General features: G+C 45.2%; 2 protein-coding genes across 2 annotated transcripts; both read right to left on the reverse strand.

Annotated features, from left to right (window-relative positions):
* Positions 1 to 156: 156 nt before the first annotated feature.
* Positions 157 to 9522, reverse strand: LOC130882253 (acyl-coenzyme A thioesterase 5-like). The gene is made up of 4 exons (XM_057782164.1): positions 9516 to 9522; positions 4653 to 5228; positions 2668 to 2870; positions 157 to 762 (listed from the first exon to the last, which is right to left on the reverse strand). The coding sequence occupies exons 1-4, from the start codon at positions 9520 to 9522 to the stop codon at positions 157 to 159; spliced, it is 1392 nt and encodes a 463-aa protein (XP_057638147.1).
* A 3118-nt stretch (positions 9523 to 12640) lies between these two features.
* On the reverse strand, positions 12641 to 17534 carry LOC130882643 (acyl-coenzyme A thioesterase 5-like). Its single transcript, XM_057782906.1, has 3 exons — positions 17078 to 17534; positions 15091 to 15293; positions 12641 to 13246 (listed from the first exon to the last, which is right to left on the reverse strand). Exons 1-3 carry the CDS (start codon positions 17532 to 17534, stop codon positions 12641 to 12643), a joined length of 1266 nt encoding a protein of 421 aa, XP_057638889.1.
* Positions 17535 to 19341: the final 1807 nt, after the last annotated feature.

The raw sequence follows: 19341 nt of genomic DNA on the forward strand, positions 1-19341 counted from the left end.
GTGTCCTCAAACCAATGAGGACTCGGTCCATAAAACCTTTGGGGGTGGGGAAACTCAAGACTTTATTAAAGGAGACAAAAATACACGCACGTCCTAACAGTGGCAGCCATTCTCAGGAGGGATCAATATCAGAAGTTTCACTACTCACAAAAAAAATCACAGTTTTGCTGGGATTGTCCTCGCTTCAGCACCCAAATGTTTGTGGAAGAAAGTCTGGAGATTCTGCCATGCGTCCACCTGGGCCATGGCATGAGCCCTGGGCTGTCCTCCATAGAGGACAGGCATGTTAAAACTGGCATGTAAGGAAGCCTTGCACCAAGGGAAGAAAGGGGGCTCAATATAGTGCCCTGCTTCTGGGTAGCAGATGATCTGAGGCTTCTCCTTCCCATGGGCCTGTAAGCATTTGGAGATCTCATTAGCAAAGAATTCACTCTTCCAGGTGCGGTCATCCTGACCCACAAGGAACAGGAAGGTGGCGTCAGACCTTTCCACAGGGATGATGCTCTTCTGGTCAGGGCCTTCTAAAGGGCAATTCAGGACTTCCAAAATATCTCTAAGGCCATCATTGGTCACTCTGATTCGATTCATGTTAATGCTCAAAGGCGGCAGGGTCTCATCCTTGTAGTGCAATGTTCCAACAGCATTGGCCATAGAGCCATTGATTATGACAGCCGCTGTAATGCCTTTCAGGAAAGAGGCCATGGAGAGGCAGAGGTCAGCCCCTTTGGAAATCCCCAGCAGGCCAATTCCTGGTCCCTTGACCTAAGAAAGAGACAGAGAAAAGAAAGGGAAGAAGTGCATCTAGAGGGTAGGGCAGTTAGTGGTGCCAACCTAGGGATGGAGGGTGGCCCTGAGCCTGACTCTCACTCTGCACCATCCTGGTTTTGAAAGGTGATTAGGTCTCTTCAAATCCTTAGTGGTGAGATGAGGCTCAGTGCTAAGTCCACAGTGTAACTAGTCTTTCTCTGCCCCACCTGCCAGCTCCCAAATAACCACACAGAGATTTCTCATTCATCATAAATGCTTAGCCTTAGCTTAGGCTTGTTCCTAACTAGTTCTTATAACTTACATGAAGTCATATCATTTAATCTACATTCTTTTATGTGACTTGGATACCTGTATTCTGTGCTGCCCATCCTGCTTCCTCTGTGTCTGCCTGGAGACTCTGCCTTTCCTCTGACCCCAGACTTCTCTGTCCCAGAGTCCCACCTAGTCTCTTCCTGTCTAGCTATTGGCTATCCCACTTTTTATTAAACCAGTCACATTAACACATGTTCACACAGTGTAAAGGCACATTTTGTAACACCGTGGTTACATGAAGCTTCAAATGAAAAATAATAGGTACATTCCTGAGCATGAATTTGTCAAAGAAAGAATGTGGACAAGTCAGGAAAACCTTTTCTTTTTTATTTATTTTAATTTTATATTTCCTTAAAAGTAAAATGTTCACCTCCTCCCATTTCCCTCCCCCTTCCCCCAAAACTTTTCTATTTATCTGTGATGTATTTACAGTGCTGGGCACTACATTCACATGGGTTTATGATCACCCAGCAAGCATCACAGTAAACTGAGGTGAGATTCTGGTTATGAGTAAGAGTTCAAGATGCGTGTACTGGAGAAGAGGGAGATGCTTCAAACAAAAAATTCTTATTCAAATTAAGAATTGTTTTCTAAAAGAGGGTGTTTAGGGAAATAGAACAGTTTATTCAAAACCACTGACAGGCTTTGGACACTGACAGGTGGGGACAGGGTTACTGAAGTTACACAATTACATGATTGTAGAGCCAGGAATGGGTCTATGTGGGACCAGTGAGGAGGCTTTCATTGTAATGTTTACAACACCATAAGCTCCCAGACAGCAGCTCTTCTGCCTCTAACAGGCAGACAGGCTTTGCCCCGTGCACAGGGAGGCTCTTCCTGCCAACTCTCGCTTCTGTTGTTCTTCAGGCATGGCCTCTTATATCCTTGTTCACACTGAATGATTTTCTTTCTTGCACAGCCATCCCTGCCTTGGCCCTGGTCTTCCTCACTTTTAGCCCCCTATAACTCCTCTATTGTTTCCCAAGTGAATGACATTTATCAGTTTATGGTTGGTCCTGTTGCAGGGACTTATGAATCATTTAGTGCTCAGAACAAAACCAAGGGTGGAGACACACTCATGCAAAACAATAATGCTGCTAAGGGACCCACCTCTTCTGTGGTATGCCTGAGTCAAGTCAGATTGTTTTAGATAGTGTGTGTGTGTGTGTGTGTGCACAGCTACACTCAGAAGCCAGAAGATTGACTCCTACTTCCAGGAGCTGGAGTTACAGGCAATTATGAGCCACTTGACCTGGGTGCTGGCAACCCAACTCTGGTCCTCTGGAAGATCAGCAAGTGATCTTAATGACTGAGTCACCTGTTCAACCTGGTATCTTCCACTATATGCTGAATGTGCCCGTGACCCAGCAGGCTCCCTTTCTAGGATACCACAAGACCTCACTTCTATCTGAGGTATTTCATCATCAGACTGCCCGACCAGATAAATGCCCTGAAATATCACCCAGTTCACAAATTTACTTTGATTTCTACTTTGAAAATGAATATTTGGTTGTCTCACAATGCTTCTTGGTGGGTGGATGTTTTAGGAACATAGTTCTAAACCAAAAGACAAAAATAACAACCAACCTGAGGGTGACTGAGCAGGTAGTTCACAGCTTCCTCAAAGTACTCCAGGTGGAATGTGTGCATGCCCTTGGGGAGGTCATCGTAGTTATAATAAGCCAGAGCCAGGACAGCAAAGCCCTTCCCAGCCAGCAGACTTGCTCGATACTCCAGAAGGCCACCTCCAACTCCGAAAAGGTCTATGATCCCAGGAAAAGTTCCATTTCCTTAGGAAAAACAAAAACAGAGCCAGTAGTCCTCAAATAAATTGAAGAATTTGTTTTTTTATGTAAATGGGAGCAAGGAAGAGAAGTTATAGGAATCCAAACCTCCTCTCCTTCTCTGAGAGAAGACCTCACTGGATATCACAACAGAGGGGCCCATAGCTTCTGAGTGACAGGAGAGGGAGAGGTAGTTTACTATTTTCCAATATCCTTATCAATTGTTTTCTCACATCTATGACCTTCAAATATGTTCTTACCTAAATCACCCCAAATCTCTTTGATGCTTGTAATAAAAATATGATCATTTGATCTCTCAGCTATTATGAAATGAAAGTCCTCCATTGGTATACCTGTAAAAAAAAATCTTTAAAGGAATTCTACATCTTATGTAATGTCTGTAAATTCTGTCCCAAGGCTTGTAATTTTTTATAAACTTATTTTAAAAGGTTTCTTATTTTATCTGAAATAATGTTTTGCTTCCATGCTTATGTTTAGTACCTCTGTGCCTGGAACCCAAGGATGCCAGAAGAGATAGTCAGATACCGATAACTGGAGTTACGTGGGTGCTGGGAATTGAACCTATAGTCCCTACAAGAGCAACCCATGCTTTTAACCCCTGAGCCATCTCTCCAGTTCAAATCTTGTAATTTTCAGGTAGGCATCTGTCTTAGTTACAATTTCTACTGCTATGAAGAGACACCGTGGCCATGGCAACTCCCAAAAAGAAAACATTTAATTGGTTGTCTCGTTTACAGTTTCAGAGGCTCAATCCATTATCATTATGACGGGGAGCATGGCGGCATGCAGGCAGCCAGCTGAGCTGAGCTGTGTTACTACATTTCCCCCACTCCCCCGAGACAGGATTTCTCTGTGTATCTTTGTCCTAGAACTAACTCTGTAGACCAAGCTGGCCTTGAATTTATAGAGATCTGCCTGCTTCTTGTGTGCAGGGATTAAGGGCATGTGCTGCCACACCCAACTGAGATGTGCTACAACATCTTGCAGGCAACAGGAAGTGAACTGAGATACTAGGCAGTATCCTGAGCACTGGAAACTTCAAAGCCCACCCCCACTTCCTCCAACAAGGCCGCACCCACTCCAAGAAAGTACACCTCCTAACAGTGCTTCTTCCTCTGAGATTATGCGGGCCAATCACATTCAAACTACCACACCGGATTATTAGAACTGGAAGGAAACACGGATGCCCATGAGGAAGTCAAGGAAAGTCATCACGGTAATCTCTTATCAACGACCCTTTAGTGCTGATGGAGTTATCTGTGCTACTGCGTAAATACGTAGCTATTCTATTCTAAGGCTGTTTGCCAGGCTGTTCACATCCCTTCCATCTTCTGCAGCAATATTGGGGCCATCAAAACCTGCCGCACTAGGGATTGTTGTGGAATATTATTTTAAGATGTGTTACATTTGTATGTAGTGAACATTTGTTTTAATTGTGCAAAGATGCGTTGCATTCTTTCATGTTACATTTATTTAACTCTGTGAACACCTGATGCTCTAATAAAGAGCTGAAAGGCCTATAGTGAGGCAGGAGAAAGGCTAGGCAGGGTTGGCAGGTAGAGAGAATAAATAGGAGGACAAATCTGGGAAGAGGATCAAGGAGCAAGACCTAGGAGAGGAGGGCTTTGAGGGACAGCCACATGGCCACCCAGAGAGTAAGATGAAAGTAAGATAAACAGAAGAAAAGGAGAAAGCCCAGAGACAAATGGTAGACAGGGCAGAAAGGCCCAGGAGCTGCATCTGGCTCCCCAGGGGAGGGCTGCTCACCTGGAGGCAGGAAGAGCGTGGCGCGCACACGGCCCTCGCGCACGGGCACGCGCCGCACCCCGGGAGCCATGAAGTGGCGCTCGTGCACCGCCCGCGCCAGCAGCCGCCCGCCGTCGGGCTCGTGGCCGTCCAGCACCTCCAGCTCCACCACGAAGGGCGTCTGCACGTCGCGCTTGATCAGGCGCCAGAGCGGCCGATCGGGCTCCATAGCCCAGAGCAGCCCCATGGGCTCGAGCCCCGCGAAGCTGCCGCCCAGCGCGGGCGCGCGCGCCAGGTCCAGCTCGCCGTGGGGGTCGGCGCGGTAGCGCGCGTGGGAGCGGAAGAGCGCGCCTCTCTCGTCGCGCAGGGCGGCTCGCAGCGTGACGGGCTGCTCGGGGGCCAGGCCGCGCACGGCGATGCTCAGCGGCTCGTCCCAGCAGCTGCGGCCCGCGGGCTCCAGGCTCAGCGTTGCCATTATGCTAGGACTGGAGCTGGAGCCGGAGGTCTTGGGGAGCTCCACGCGAGTCCGGAGCGGAGCCTGGCCTGCTGTGGAGCCGTCCTGGTCGGTCTCTGGGAGATCCCGAGCCGTCGGTCGCGCTTCTCAGGGAAAACAGACAGAAACCGTGCTGGTGTTTGCAGACTGACAGGGGAAGTCAGAGTAGCAGTGGGGTCAAGTCAGGACACAAGATTCTGCTTACGTGGATTGGTAGTGACACTAGGTGAATAAGAGGCAAAGTCAGATCCTTGTGTAGATTAGGTATCAGTTTTTTGTAAAAGCAAACAAACAACTCTTACTTTCATTTTAGGCTACTTTTGCTACTCTAAGGAAATAGGAAATGTTGGATAATTTATAGCAGTTTTTTTTTTGGGGGGGGGGTGGTTTCAAGACAGGGTTTCTCTGTAGCTTTAAAACCTGTCCTGGATCTAGCTCTTGTAGACCAGGCTGGCCTCAAACTCACAGAGATCCACTTGCCTCTGCTTCCCAAGTGCTGGGATTTAAGGCATGTGCCACTAACGCCTGGCAATAAAGAAATTTCTGATAGTTTTGAGTTTTGGAAAGTCCAAGTTGAAGTTGGAGGTCAGTATTTGGTCACATGTCATTCACTAGCGAAAAGCAAACAGCACTAAAATTGGGTGTAATGACCCAGAGACAGGAGGATCATTATAATTCAAAGCCAGCCTGGGATACATAGAGAGGTCCTATTTTAAACAAACCCACAGACAAAGCATGCAAGAAAACAAAATGGCTAAACTCAGCCTTCAAAGAGAAAACTAAAGATAACCCACACCTGCTATAACCCACTCCGTTTACCAGCACAGAGTCCTCCCTAAGTTTCTACCTACCAGTGGTTAAGTTTCTACCACACAAGCTTTGAGAGACACTTTGAAACATAGCAAACTACATACGAGAACAGGTCGATTGTGTAAAGAGAACTTATACACAGAATTGTGTGGTCATATCCTTATAAAAACAAGACCCAGGCTGGGCGGTGGCGGTGGCGCACACCTTTAGTCCCAGCACTCAGGAGGCAGAGGCAGGCGGATCTCTGAGTTAGAGGTCAGGCTTGTCTGCAGAGCAAGTTCCAGGACAGCCAGGACTGTTACACAGAGAAACCCTATCTCGAAAAACCAAAATAAATAAATAAATAAATAAATAAAAAGAAAGAAAGAAAAGAAAAGAAAAAGAAAATGACAAGCTCTCTCACTACCAGATGCCAGGAGTCTTTCTTCTGCTACAGACATTTTTTTTCTTTCCAAAAGATACTTGTTTTAGTCAGGTTCGCAATACTGCAATGAGATATCCAGGGTATTAACTTATGAGGAGAAAATGTTTAACGTGTCTGTAATCCAGTCTAAGATCTTGGTATACCAGATAGCAAAATGAGGTCCACCTATGTCTGCATCGCAAGTTAGAAAGAAAGACTTTAGGATTTCACAACTCCACTGATAGGCACACTCCCAGTGGCCTAAAGATCTTCTAGAAGTCACCACCTTTCATAGATCTCTGTCTGTCTGTCTCTGTTTCTGCCTCCCAAGTCTTGAGATTAAGGGCGTGTGCTACCACCACTACCCAGCTTCCACTAGGAATCTTTGAATTTTTCTTCTCATCTCATTGTCAAGCCTTCTCTGTACATATCAGAGGCATCATTCGTGACACTGTGTCCACTTGACATTATTATTGGTACCTTGGTTATAACTACTATCTTGTATAGGCTTACTCTATCACATACCCCAACTACTTAGGACAAGCAGAGTCATTGAGACAGTCAGCTAAGCATGTTGTGCCATCTGCTGCTGCTCAGGTTGTTTTTAACTGAAAATGATAACACAGAGAGGACTAGCTCCATTCTGGTTCGCATAGCCTACCTTTGCCTGTGATTGGATACAAATCATCTTCTGTACTCGGAGGCTGCTTGTTTGTTTTCCCAACTGCTCAGCCCTGAAATAATCACACAGAAACTGTATTAATTAAATCAGTTTGGCCCATTGTTCTAGCTTTTTATTGGCTAACTCTTACATTGTAATTTAACCCATTTCTAGTAATCTGTGTATCACCACATGGCTATGGGTTACCGGGTAAAGTTCTGGCGTCTGTCTCCGGCAGGACTACATGGCTTCTCTCTTACTCCGCCTTCTTTCTCCCAGCATTCAGTTTAGTTTCCCCTCCTACCTCTATTCTGCCCTGTGCAGGCCTAAGTCAATTTCTTTATTAACCAATGGTATTCACAGCATACAGAGGGGAATCCCATATCAATCTTCCTGTCATGTTCCTGCTCAAGACATGTTTCTGTCTGTAAGTCCCTAGGAAATTTTATCCGGTTTACTTCTGGAAGCATCTCTTTCTTTCTTTGGTCTCCTGTTATCTACCATGTTTGGCTTTAGTTCTGATACATCAGAGACAGGTTTGCTGAAACACACTGTGTGCCTCCTGAGTGCAAATGACTTGGAAGCTTTGGTGGGACATTTCCTTTTCATTATTTCTGTTATCCTAAATTCAAGTGAAGTGAACCTTACAGTGTCTCAGAGTTTGTCCACCTCAGCTACCACAGATCTATAAGGAAAACAGGGTGTGCTTTGTAATCGTCCATGCCTCGATTTTTTAAATATATTTTCTGCATTGTAATCTTTAGGAAAAATTCTAAGATCATCTTATTTCTTTCTTCTAAATTGGTATACAGTATCTCAGATACCAAGCGTGAGCATGCTAGTGAGAATATTTTTTAAATTGATTTTATTGAGCTATACATTTTTCTCTGCTCTTTTCCCTTCCTTTCCCTTCCCCTTCAGCCCTCTTCCATGATCCCCATGCTCCCAATTTACTCCGGAGATCTTATCTTTTTCTACTTCCCATGTAGATTAGATCCATGTATGTCTCTCTTAGGGTCCTCATTGTTGTCTAGGTTCTCTTGGATTGTGATTTGTAGGCTGTTTTTCTTTGATTTATATCTAAAAACTACTTATGAGTGAGTACATATGATATTTGTCTTTCTGGGTACCTCACTCAATATGATGTTTTCTAGATCTGGTTTGGGAGGTCCTTCTGTCTATGTGTTGCTTTTATTGGTTAATGAATGAAGGAACTGGCTTGGCCTATAGCAAGGTAGAACTTAGTTAGGCAGGGAAAGTTAGGGTGAATGCTGGGAGAATGAGGGCGGAGTCAGAAGAAGCCATGGAGCCAGTGCCAGAGACAGATGTGCTGAAACTTTGCTGATAGGCCATGACCTCATGTGATGAACAAATTAAGACGTAAGAGTTAACAAATAAGAAGCTAGAGCTAATGGGCCAGGTAATGATTTGATGGAGGAAGGTCATTGGTTAAATAATAAAGAAACTGCCTAGGCCCATTTATAGGCCAACCCTTAGGTGGGTGGAGTAAACAGAACAGAATGCTGGGAGAAAGAAGCCGAGTCAGGAGTCGCCATGATTCTCCCACTCCAGACAGACACAGGTTAAGATCTTTCCTGGTAAGCCAGCTCGTGGTGCTACACAGAATATTAGAAATGGGTTAGATCAATATGTAAGAGCTAGTCAATAAGAGACTGGAACTAATGGGCCAGGCAGTGATTAAAAGAATACAGTTTCCGTGTAATTATTTCGGGGCATAAGCTAAGCCATGCGGGCGGCCGGGTGCCGGGGATGCAGCCCTGCCGCTCATACTTCAACAATGATTTAAATAATATAATTTCTGTGTGATTATTTCGGAAGTCTGGGCAGCTGGGAAATGAACAAGTGGCCTCCTTACAACTAGATCCATTCATTTGCCTGCACATTTCAAGATGTCATTATTTTTTCTACTGTTAATATTCCATTGTGTAAATGTACCACATTTTCCTCATCCATTTTTCGGTTGAGGGACATTTACATTGTTTCCAGGTTCTGGCTATGACAAACAATGCTGCTATGAACATAGTTAAACACATGTCCTTGTGATTGATTGAGCATCCTTTGGGTATATACCCAAAAGTGGCATTGCTAGGTCTTGAGGAAGGTTGTTTCCTAATTTTCTGAGAAATAACCATACTAATATCCCAAGGGGCTGTACCAGCTTGCACTCTCACCAGCAATGCAGCACTGTTCCCTTTACCCCACAGCCTCTCCAGCATTATTTGTCATCAATGTTTTTGATCATGGCCACTAGAGAGAATATTTTTTTTAATTGTCTTTGGTCACTGGATATGTGTGATTAATCTTGAGTCTGTGGCTCTGATTGCTGCTGTGTTTTTCGATTTGTGTGCTGGTTTTCCTAATAGTCTTTTACACCTGTCAACAAAGATTCAATTTCCAGGTGTTGATTTGCATGGGATTTTGCTAGACACTTCATATTTTGTATTATAGAGACATTTGCCCTTCATTCTGTCAGGGGGAGGTGCACACCCACAGTACCGTCCATCTCGGACACACTTCTGTTGGTTCATTGCCTCTGAGCACACCTGCAGCGCAGCCCATCACGGATAGACTTCTGTTGGCTCGTTGCCTCTGAGTTAACCTTAAATCTCATCGCCCACACACTGACCTGGGGAATGCAGGACTCAGTGACTTTGGTGTATGTGAACCTTGCCCTGCTGCACAGAGCAAAGGCAGTGAGAGAAACACAGAGTCTGAGAGAGCAGGCGATGCCCTGACCAGAGGACAAGATGAGCCTTTGAGGTCGACTGCCTTGGCTCCCCATCCCGGTGTCATCTGATGGCTGCAGATGAGGGGAAGACAGCTTAGGATGCCCGTCCACCGTCCTCTCAGGTTTCTAGCTCTCCTGCATCTGCCTCTTGGATGCCCTGAGTGACGGGTAGCAAGGATGCAGCTGTCCCTGTCTTTTCTTTTCAATCTAAAGGCTGCATTCTCAGCATGGAGGCAACTGAAGCACCCTGTGTGAACGCTCGGGTGTGTCAATGTTGGACCTGATTCCAGGCTACTGCGCACTCAGGATAGAGCGAAACAACTTTGCTCCAACTTCTAAATACTGAAAGCTTTACTTCTATTGTGTCCATTATAGCTGCTCCAAGGCCTAAACTCTCCCCCATTTTCTCTTTCTTTTTTTTCTGTCTATTTTGGAAATTCCAATTTAAAGGGAAAACAGAGCAAAGTGGGAATGCACACACATGCACGCACACATGCATGTAGGCACACACACACACACACCTCTAACAAAAGTTGTGTGACGTTAATGACTGACTGTCATCCATGTATCTCTCTCCAGTGATCGTCTTGTCTCCACCTCCTGAATGCTGGGATTGCAGTTATGAACCACTATGCCTGGCAGGAGCCAGGTCTCAAGCATGTTTCCTGACCCACTCTTTTAGGTAAGCTATACATACAGTGCTTTTTAACATCCTCTTCCTCCTGCAACCTGCCACAAATCCAGAAATTCTATAACAAGTTTGCAGGAGTGAAAGAAGCGCATCACTCTCTCCCCCAGGGCTTTGACTACTGTCCTGGAGAGCTTCTGGATAGGCATTGGGGAATTCACAGCACATGGATGTACTTCACACACATGTGCATTCTGTTGGGTTGCGTGAGACATGGCAGACATTGATGGACACTGGCTTTGTGAATAATTAAAATGGGGAAAGACAGATTAAGGATGGTAGCTTCATACAGGGGGGAGACTGGAGGCTGCTGAGCTGTACCTCCACGCTGATTGCTAGAAACTTCCATAAGATGCACTTCCTTACCTTTAAAACGAAGACCACATTAACCTTCAGACTGGCCAATATTTAGAGACAAGCACACCACTGGTGACAAACAGAAGGGACACTTTGCATTTCAGTGACAACTTTCTTAGAGAAAAAAATTAAATGGAGGGCACATTAATTTTGGCTTGATTTCAGAGGGTTAGTGTCGTCACTGACGTCATGGGTTCCTGGCCTGTGAGCGAGCATGTCATGGTGGGAGGGTATGCAGGACCAAAACATTTACGGTTGGGAAGCAGAAAGAGATGGAAGGGGGCAGGACAAGCTACATTTCTTAATGGAGTGCCTCCATGACACACTTCTCCAGCGAGGCTTCTCTTCCCAATAATGTCATCACATCAGTAATCCAACAAAGGATCAAGCTGCTGATTAGGTCAGAGTCCTAGAGATATGATCATTCCCAAAAGCCAATTCACTGGCAACCCAGTCTTTAACACAGGAACCATGGAGGATATTCCTGTTCAAACTGTAATAAACAGCCAATGTTTGTGAGAGTAAAAAAACAAAATATCAGGATTTGATTGCCTTTTTAAAAAATAAAGAGCCAGGCAGTAGTGGTGCATGCCTTTAATTCCATCACTCAGGAGGTAGAGGCAGGTGGATCTCTATGAGTTTGAGCCAAGCCTAGTCTATAGAGGGAGTTCTGGAACAGTCACACAGAGAAACCCTGTCTCGAAAAAACAAAATAAAATAAATAAACTAAAGAGTCAGAACCCAACAATAATAAATTAAAGTACTTTATTTTAAATACAGTTAAGGGCTTAAGAAATGTAAGTTTATTGAACTATTTATAACAGGTGGTCTCATTTTTACATATTTTTATGATTATCATTGTTAAAAATTATAGTCCCAATGTAACTATTTTATCAACTTTTGAAACACTAAGGCTGTGTGCTTATCATATTAACAGAAACCCAAATATAGTTTCCTTGCTAGAAGAATCCTCATTCATTTGAAAAGATATCAGAAAGATAGATGTGTATTTGCTTTAAATATTTTATCAGTTTTAGATTTAACCAGTAAATAGTTTGTAACTAAAGTGCTATGACTTACATGCTAAGAAGGGGAGCTCAGCCATGGTAGTATAATGATTTTGATATTACAGTCATTTGCTGGACCCCCAAACTGCTATGATTTACGTACTTGATATAAAATGGTGTGGAATTGGCATGTAGTCTGAAAATCTTTAAAACATTATGATCACATCCAGAATACTTATGTCCCTAAGTGTAACACTAGCGCTGCACAAATAGCTCCTAAACTGTTACATAGTGTCTAAGGAATAATGACCAGAATAAGTTTCAAATAATTCAACCCACTGGCGGTAGAGTCTGCCATGTGGATCTCACTGACACAAGGGGCCACCGCACACGCTTTCTTGTGCAGCAGTTACAGATTTATTTACAGTCATCTAGCACATAGTTACTGGACTGCCTTATGTAGCAGGCAAGGCCAGTCCATGTTGTTCACTTCTCCTCCTATAACTGCAGTTCTAAATCACATGCTGTGCCAGGAGCAGATGTGCTCCTCAAACTCTCAAGTCTCTGCAAAACCACAGCCCCTAAGAGAGAGTGGGATAGCTCAGCGGCAGAGAGCTAGCCCACCATGCACACACCCTGGGCTCAATCTTCATTGCCATAAGAAGGTAGAAACCACTGTGTCCTCAAACCAATGAGGACTCGGTCCATAAAACCTTTGGGGGTGGGGAAACTCAAGACTTTATTAAAAGGAGACAAAAATACATGCACATCCTAACAGTGGCAGCCATTCTCAGGAGGGATCAAAATCAGAAGTGTCACTACTCACAAAAAAAAAAAAAAATCACAGTTTTGCTGGGATTGTCCTCGCTTCAGCACCCAAATGTTTGTGGAAGAAAGTCTGGAGATTCTGCCATGCATCCACCTGGGCCATGGCATGAGCCCTGGGCTCCCCGCCAAAGATGACAGGCATGTTAATATACGCATGTAAGGAAGCCTTGCACCAAGGGAAGAAAGGGGGCTCAATATAGTGCCCTGCTTCTGGGTATAAGATGATCTGGGGCTTCTCCTTCCCATGGGCCTGTAAGCGTTTGGAGATCTCATTGGCATAGAACTCGCTCTTCCAGTTGCGGTCATCCTGACCCACAAGGAACAGGAAGGTGGCGTCAGACCTTTCCACAGGGATGATGCTCTTCTGGTCAGGGCCTTCTAAAGGGCAATTCAGGGCTTCCAAAATATCTCTAAGGCCATCTTTGGTCACTCTGATTCGATGCATGTTAATGCTCAAAGGCGGCAGGGTCTCATCCTTGTAGTGCAATGTTCCAACAGCATTGGCCATAGAGCCATTGATTATGACAGCCGCTGTAATGCCTTTCAGGAAAGAGGCCATGGAGAGGCAGAGGTCAGCCCCTTTGGAAATCCCCAGCAGGCCAATTCCTGGTCCCTTGACCTAAGAAAGAGACAGAGAAAAGAAAGGGAAGAAGTGCATCTAGAAAGTAGGGCAGTTAGTGGTGCCAACCTAGGGATGGAGGGTGGCCCTGAGCCTGACTCTCACTCTGCACCATCCTGGTTTTGAAAGGTGATTAGGTCTCTTCAAATCCTTAGTGGTGAGATGAGGCTCAGTGCTAAGTCCCACAGTGTAACTAGTCTTTCTCTGTCCCACCTGCCAGCTCCCAAAAAACCACACAGAGATTTCTTTCATTATAAATGCTTAGCCTCAACTTAAGCTTGTTCCTTCCTAACTAGTTCTTATAACTTACATGAAGCCATATCTTTTAATCTACATTCTTTTATGTGACTTGGATACCTGTATTCTGTGCTGCCCATCCTGCTTCCTCTGTGTCTGCCTGGAGACTCAGCCTTTCCTCTGAACTCAGACTTCTCTGTCCCATAAGTACCACCTAGCCTCTTCCTGTCTAGCTATTGGCCATCCTACTTTTTATTAAACCAGTCACATTAACACATCTTTACAGAGTGCAAAGGCACATTTTGCAACACCATGGTCTACATGAAGCTTGAAATGAAAAATAACAGGTACATTCTTGAGCATGAGTTTGTCAATGGAAGCATGTGGACATGTAAGGAAAACGTTTTCTTTTCATCTGTGATGTATTTACAGTGGTGGGCACTACATCACATGGGTTTATGATCATCCAGCAAGAATCACAGTAAACTGAGGTAAGATTCTGGTTATGAGTAAGGGTTCAAGATGTATGTATAGGTACTGGAGAAGAGTGAGATGCTTCCAACAACAAATTTCTTATTCAGATTAAGAATTGTTTTTTAAAAGAGGGTGTTTAGGGGAAAAAACAGTTTATTCAAAACCACTGACAGGCTTTGGACACTGACAGGTGGGGACAGGGTTACTGAAGTTACACAATTACATGATTGTAGAGCCAGGAATGGGTCTATGTGGGACCAGTGAGGAGGCTTTTATTGTAATGTTTACAACACCATAAGCTCCCAGACAGCAGCTCTTCTGCCTCTAACAGGCAGACAGGCTTTGCCCCGTGCACAGGGAGGCTCTTCCTGCCAACTCTCGCTTCTGTTGTTCTTCAGGCATGGCCTCTTATATCCTTGTTCACACTGAATGATTTTCTTTCTTCCACAGCCATCCCTGCCTTGGCCCTGGTCTTCCTCACTTTTAGCCCCCTATAACTCCTCTATTGTTTCCCAAGTGAATGACATTTATCAGTTCATGGTTGGTCCTGTTGCAGGGACTTATGAATCATTTAGTGCTCAGAACAAAACCAAGGGTGGAGACACACTCATGCAAAACAATAATGCTGCTAAGGGACCCACCTCTTCTGTGGTATGCCTGAGTCAAGTCAGATTGTTTTAGATAGTGTGTGTGTGTGTGTGTGTGTGTGTGTGTGTGTGTGCACAGCTACACTCAGAAGCCAGAAGATTGACTCCTACTTCCTGGAGCTGGAGTTACAGGCAATTATGAGCCACTTGACCTGGGTGCTGGCAACCCAACTCTGGTCCTCTGGAAGATCAGCAAGTGATCTTAATGACTGAGTCACCTGTTCAGCCTGGTATCTTCCACTATATGCTGAATGTGCCTGTGTCCCAGCAGGCTCCCTTTCTAGGATACCACAAGACCTCACTTCTATCTGAGGTATTTCATCATCAGACTGCCCGACCAGATAAATGCCCTGAAATATCACCCAGTTCACAAATTTACTTTGATTTCTACTTTGAAAATGAATATTTGATTGTCTCACAATGCTTCTTGGTGGGTGGATGTTTAGGAACATAGTTCTAAACCAAAAGACAAAAATAACAACCAACCTGAGGGTGACTGAGCAGGTAGTTCACAGCTTCCTCAAAGTACTCCAGGTGGAATGTGTGCATGCCCTTGGGGAGGTCATCGTAGTTATAATAAGCCAGAGCCAGGACAGCAAAGCCCTTCCCAGCCAGCAGACTTGCTCGATACTCCAGAAGGCCTCCTCCAATTCCGAAAAGGTCTATGATCCCAGGAAAAGTTCCATTTCCTTAGGAAAAACCAAAAACAGAGCCAGTAGTCCTCAAATAAATTGAAGAATTTGTTTTTTATGTAAATGGGAGCAAGGAAGAGAAGTTATAGGAATCCAAACCTCCTCTCCTTCTCTGAGAGAAGACCTCACTGGATATCACAACAGAGGGGCTCATAGCTTCTGAGTGACAGGAGAGGGAGAGGTAGTTTACTATTTTCCAATATCCTTATCAATTGTTTTCTCACATCTATGACCTTCAAATATGTTCTTACCTAAATCACCCCAAATCTCTTTGATGCTTGTAATAAAAATATGATCATTTGATCTCTCAGCTATTATGAAATGAAAGTCCTCCATTGGTATACCTGTAAAAAAAATATTTAAAGGAATTCTTCATCTTATGTAATGTCTGTAAATTCTGTCCCCAAGGCTTGTAATTTTTTATAAAATTATTTAAAAGGTTTCTTATTTTATCTGAAATAATGTTTTGCTTCCATGCTTACATGTATAGTATTTGTGTGTTTGGTACCCAAGGATGCCAGAAGAGATAGTCAGATACCGATAACTGGAGTTACGTGGCTGCTGGGAATTGAACCTATAGTCCCTACAAGAGCAACCCATGCTTTTAACCCCTGAGCCATCTCTCCAGTTCAAATCTTGTAATTTTCAGGTAGGCATCTGTCTTAGTTACAATTTCTACTGCTATGAAGAGACACCGTGACCATGGCAACTCCCAAAAAGAAAACATTTAATTGGTTGTCTCGTTTACAGTTTCAGAGGCTCAATCCATTATCATTATGACGGGGAGCATGGCGGCATGCAGGCAGCCAGCTGAGCTGAGCTGTGTTACTACATTTCCCCCACTCCCCCGAGACAGGATTTCTCTGTGTATCTTTGTCCTAGAACTAACTCTGTAGACCAAGCTGGCCTTGAATTTATAGAGATCTGCCTGCTTCTTGTGTGCAGGGATTAAGGGCATGTGCTGCCACACCCAACTGAGATGTGCTACAACATCTTGCAGGCAACAGGAAGTGAACTGAGATACTAGGCAGTATCCTGAGCACTGGAAACTTCAAAGCCCACCCCCACTTCCTCCAACAAGGCCGCACCCACTCCAAGAAAGTACACCTCCTAACAGTGCTTCTTCCTCTGAGATTATGCGGGCCAATCACATTCAAACTACCACACCGGATTATTAGAACTGGAAGGAAACACGGATGCCCATGAGGAAGTCAAGGAAAGTCATCACGGTAATCTCTTATCAACGACCCTCTAGTGCTGATGGAGTTATCTGTGCTACTGCGTAAATACGTAGCTATTCTATTCTAAGGCTGTTTGCCAGAGCTGTTCACATTCCTTCCATCTTCTGCAGCAATATTGGGGCCATCAAAACCTGCCGCACTAGGGATTGTTGTGGAATATTATTTTAAGATGTGTTACATTTGTATGTAGTGAACATTTGTTTTAATTGTGCAAAGATGCGTTGCATTCTTTCATGTTACATTTATTTAACTCTGTGAACACCTGATGCTCTAATAAAGAGCTGAAAGGCCTATAGTGAGGCAGGAGAAAGGCTAGGCAGGGTTGGCAGGTAGAGAGAATAAATAGGAGGACAAATCTGGGAAGAGGATCAAGGAGCAAGACCTAGGAGAGGAGGGCTTTGAGGGACAGCCACATGGCCACCCAGAGAGTAAGATGAAAGTAAGATATACAGAAGAAAAGAAGAAAGCCCAGAGACAAATGGTAGACAGGGCAGAAAGGCCCAGGAGCTGCATCTGGCTCCCTAGGGGAGGGCTGCTCACCTGGAGGCAGGAAGAGCGTGGCGCGCACACGGCCCTCGCGCACGGGCACGCGCCGCACCCCGGGAGCCATGAAGTGACGCTCGTGCACCGCCCGCGCCAGCAGCCGCCCGCCGTCGGACTCATGGCCGTCCAGCACCTCCAGCTCCACCACGAAGGGCGTCTGCACGTCGCGCTTGATCAGGCGCCAGAGCGGCCGATCGGGCTCCATAGCCCAGAGCAGCCCCATGGGCTCGAGCCCCGCGAAGCTGCCGCCCAGCGCGGGCGCGCGCGCCAGGTCCAGCTCGCCGTGGGGGTCGGCGCGGTAGCGCGCGTGGGCTTGGAAGAGCGCGCCTTTCTCGTCGCGCAGGGCGGCTCGCAGCGTGACGGGCTGCTCGGGGGCCAGGCCGCGCACGGCGATGCTCAGCGGCTCGTCCCAGCAGCTGCGGCCCGCGGGCTCCAGGCTCAGCGTTGCTGTCATGCCAGGGCTGGAGCTGGAACAGGAGGCCTTGGAGAGCGCGCGCGAGTCTGGAGTGTAGCCTGGCCTGCCCTGGAGCTGCTCTGTTGGTCTCTAGCCTCAGACACAAGACAAGGACACAGTTGGGCGGCTGAGGTCAGAGTAATTGTGAGCCTGAGCCAGACTGGAGGATTTGGCCTCTATATACTCTTACCTGGTGTTATGAAAGTTGGGTAATGATTGGTGGTAACACGAAAATCATGTGTGTAAAATAAGTTAAGAAAAAGGATACTGAAGACCACTTAACTATTTTAAGAGAGAGAGAGAGGAGGAGGAGGAGGAAGGAAAAAGAAAACGAGAGAAAGAATGAAAGGAAAAATTAATAAAGGAGTACATTTTGGGAGCCTTGAGAAGTCCTAGTGGGAGGAGCCATCCTTGGTCTTGAGCTACCTCTTTGTTGGGGGTGTGTGTAGAAGTAGGAACCATGTGGTGTGGCTATAATCCTATCCCTCCTGAGACAATGGTAGGCATATCTCCGTGAATTTTCGGCCAGGCATGGCTACATAGATCCAGTCTTTAACAAAAATTTAAAAAGACTGGGCTTCGTGGCACATGCCATTGATCCCAGCACTGGGAGGCAGATGCAGGTGGATCTCTGAATTGGAGTCCAGGCTGATCTACAGAGTGAGTTCCAGGACAGCCAGAGCTATATAATGATACCGTATCTCGAAAAAGAAACAAAATAACCCAAGCGTTAATTAATTAAAATCCAGTTTAATAGGAGTCCCGTGAGAAACTAAGGTGACACGCAGAGTCAAGAGAGGACAGTGTTCACATGGGAACATGATCGCTTGACTCCAGTTACAAACTACAGAACTTTCCCAAAACTACCTCCTCGTGCAAGGATTTGCTTGAAATCCAGGAACTCACTGGACATTTTTATAATCATGGCCCACCTGTCTTCTTGTTGCTCAAGATACATTTTTGTGTGTGTGTGTGTGTGTGAGAAAGTCCTCAATAAATTGTAACTTCCTTGTTCTTAGAACCACCTGCTTCTTTCTTTTCTCCTTGCATTTTTTTTCTTTCTTACAGATGTGTAACAACACCACCCGGACTTTTTTTCAAGCAGACCACATGCCTCTGAGTGCAAAAAGTATTCAGAAGCTTTGCTAAGTTGCCTGTATTTTGACTGTTTCCTCTCATTCTGATTTTTTTTTAAAGATAGGGGGGTCTCACTTTGTAACCCTGATGTTATGCCCAGATCAAGGAGTCCCCCAAAAACCAACAAGGAGATTAAGTCCTGTATGTAAAAGCAAAGAGCCTTTATTCTTATTCAAGTTTGAACTCGGACTATCTGTGGGTACAATGCATTGGTGTGGTCCGAGAGCCCTGAGATTAGTTGGGATAAGGTTTTTATAATAGCAGAGATTGGGGTTAGGAATTACTAAGGTTCAGAAAGCCTGATTGGCTGATATTTCTCTAGGGATGTCCTGGGGGAAAGCAATGGGTGTGTGCTAGTCCAAGGAACATCAAATTGTCCTATCTACAATGGTTGGAACATTAGGAATTTCCTGTGGATGGTCTGTTCCTGAGTGGTCCCAGTGTGTGGTCTTTCTTGGAACCAGGTATTGCCTTAGACTTCTGAGACTAGGGCCTCTGTTGAGCTCATCATTGCTGGGTCCTACACCTGTCTGTCCTGGAACGTTCTATGTAGACTATGTAGACCTGTTTGACTGTATTTCCTGGGTGCTTTTGCCCTATGCACTTGGTACTGAGTGACCATAACTGTGGCTCCTATTGGAACAGCACCTCCACCCAATGGCAGACCTTT

This window comes from Chionomys nivalis, chromosome 10 (assembly GCF_950005125.1).
Source record: "Chionomys nivalis chromosome 10, mChiNiv1.1, whole genome shotgun sequence".
In the NCBI taxonomy this organism is placed as follows: domain Eukaryota; kingdom Metazoa; phylum Chordata; class Mammalia; order Rodentia; family Cricetidae; genus Chionomys; species Chionomys nivalis.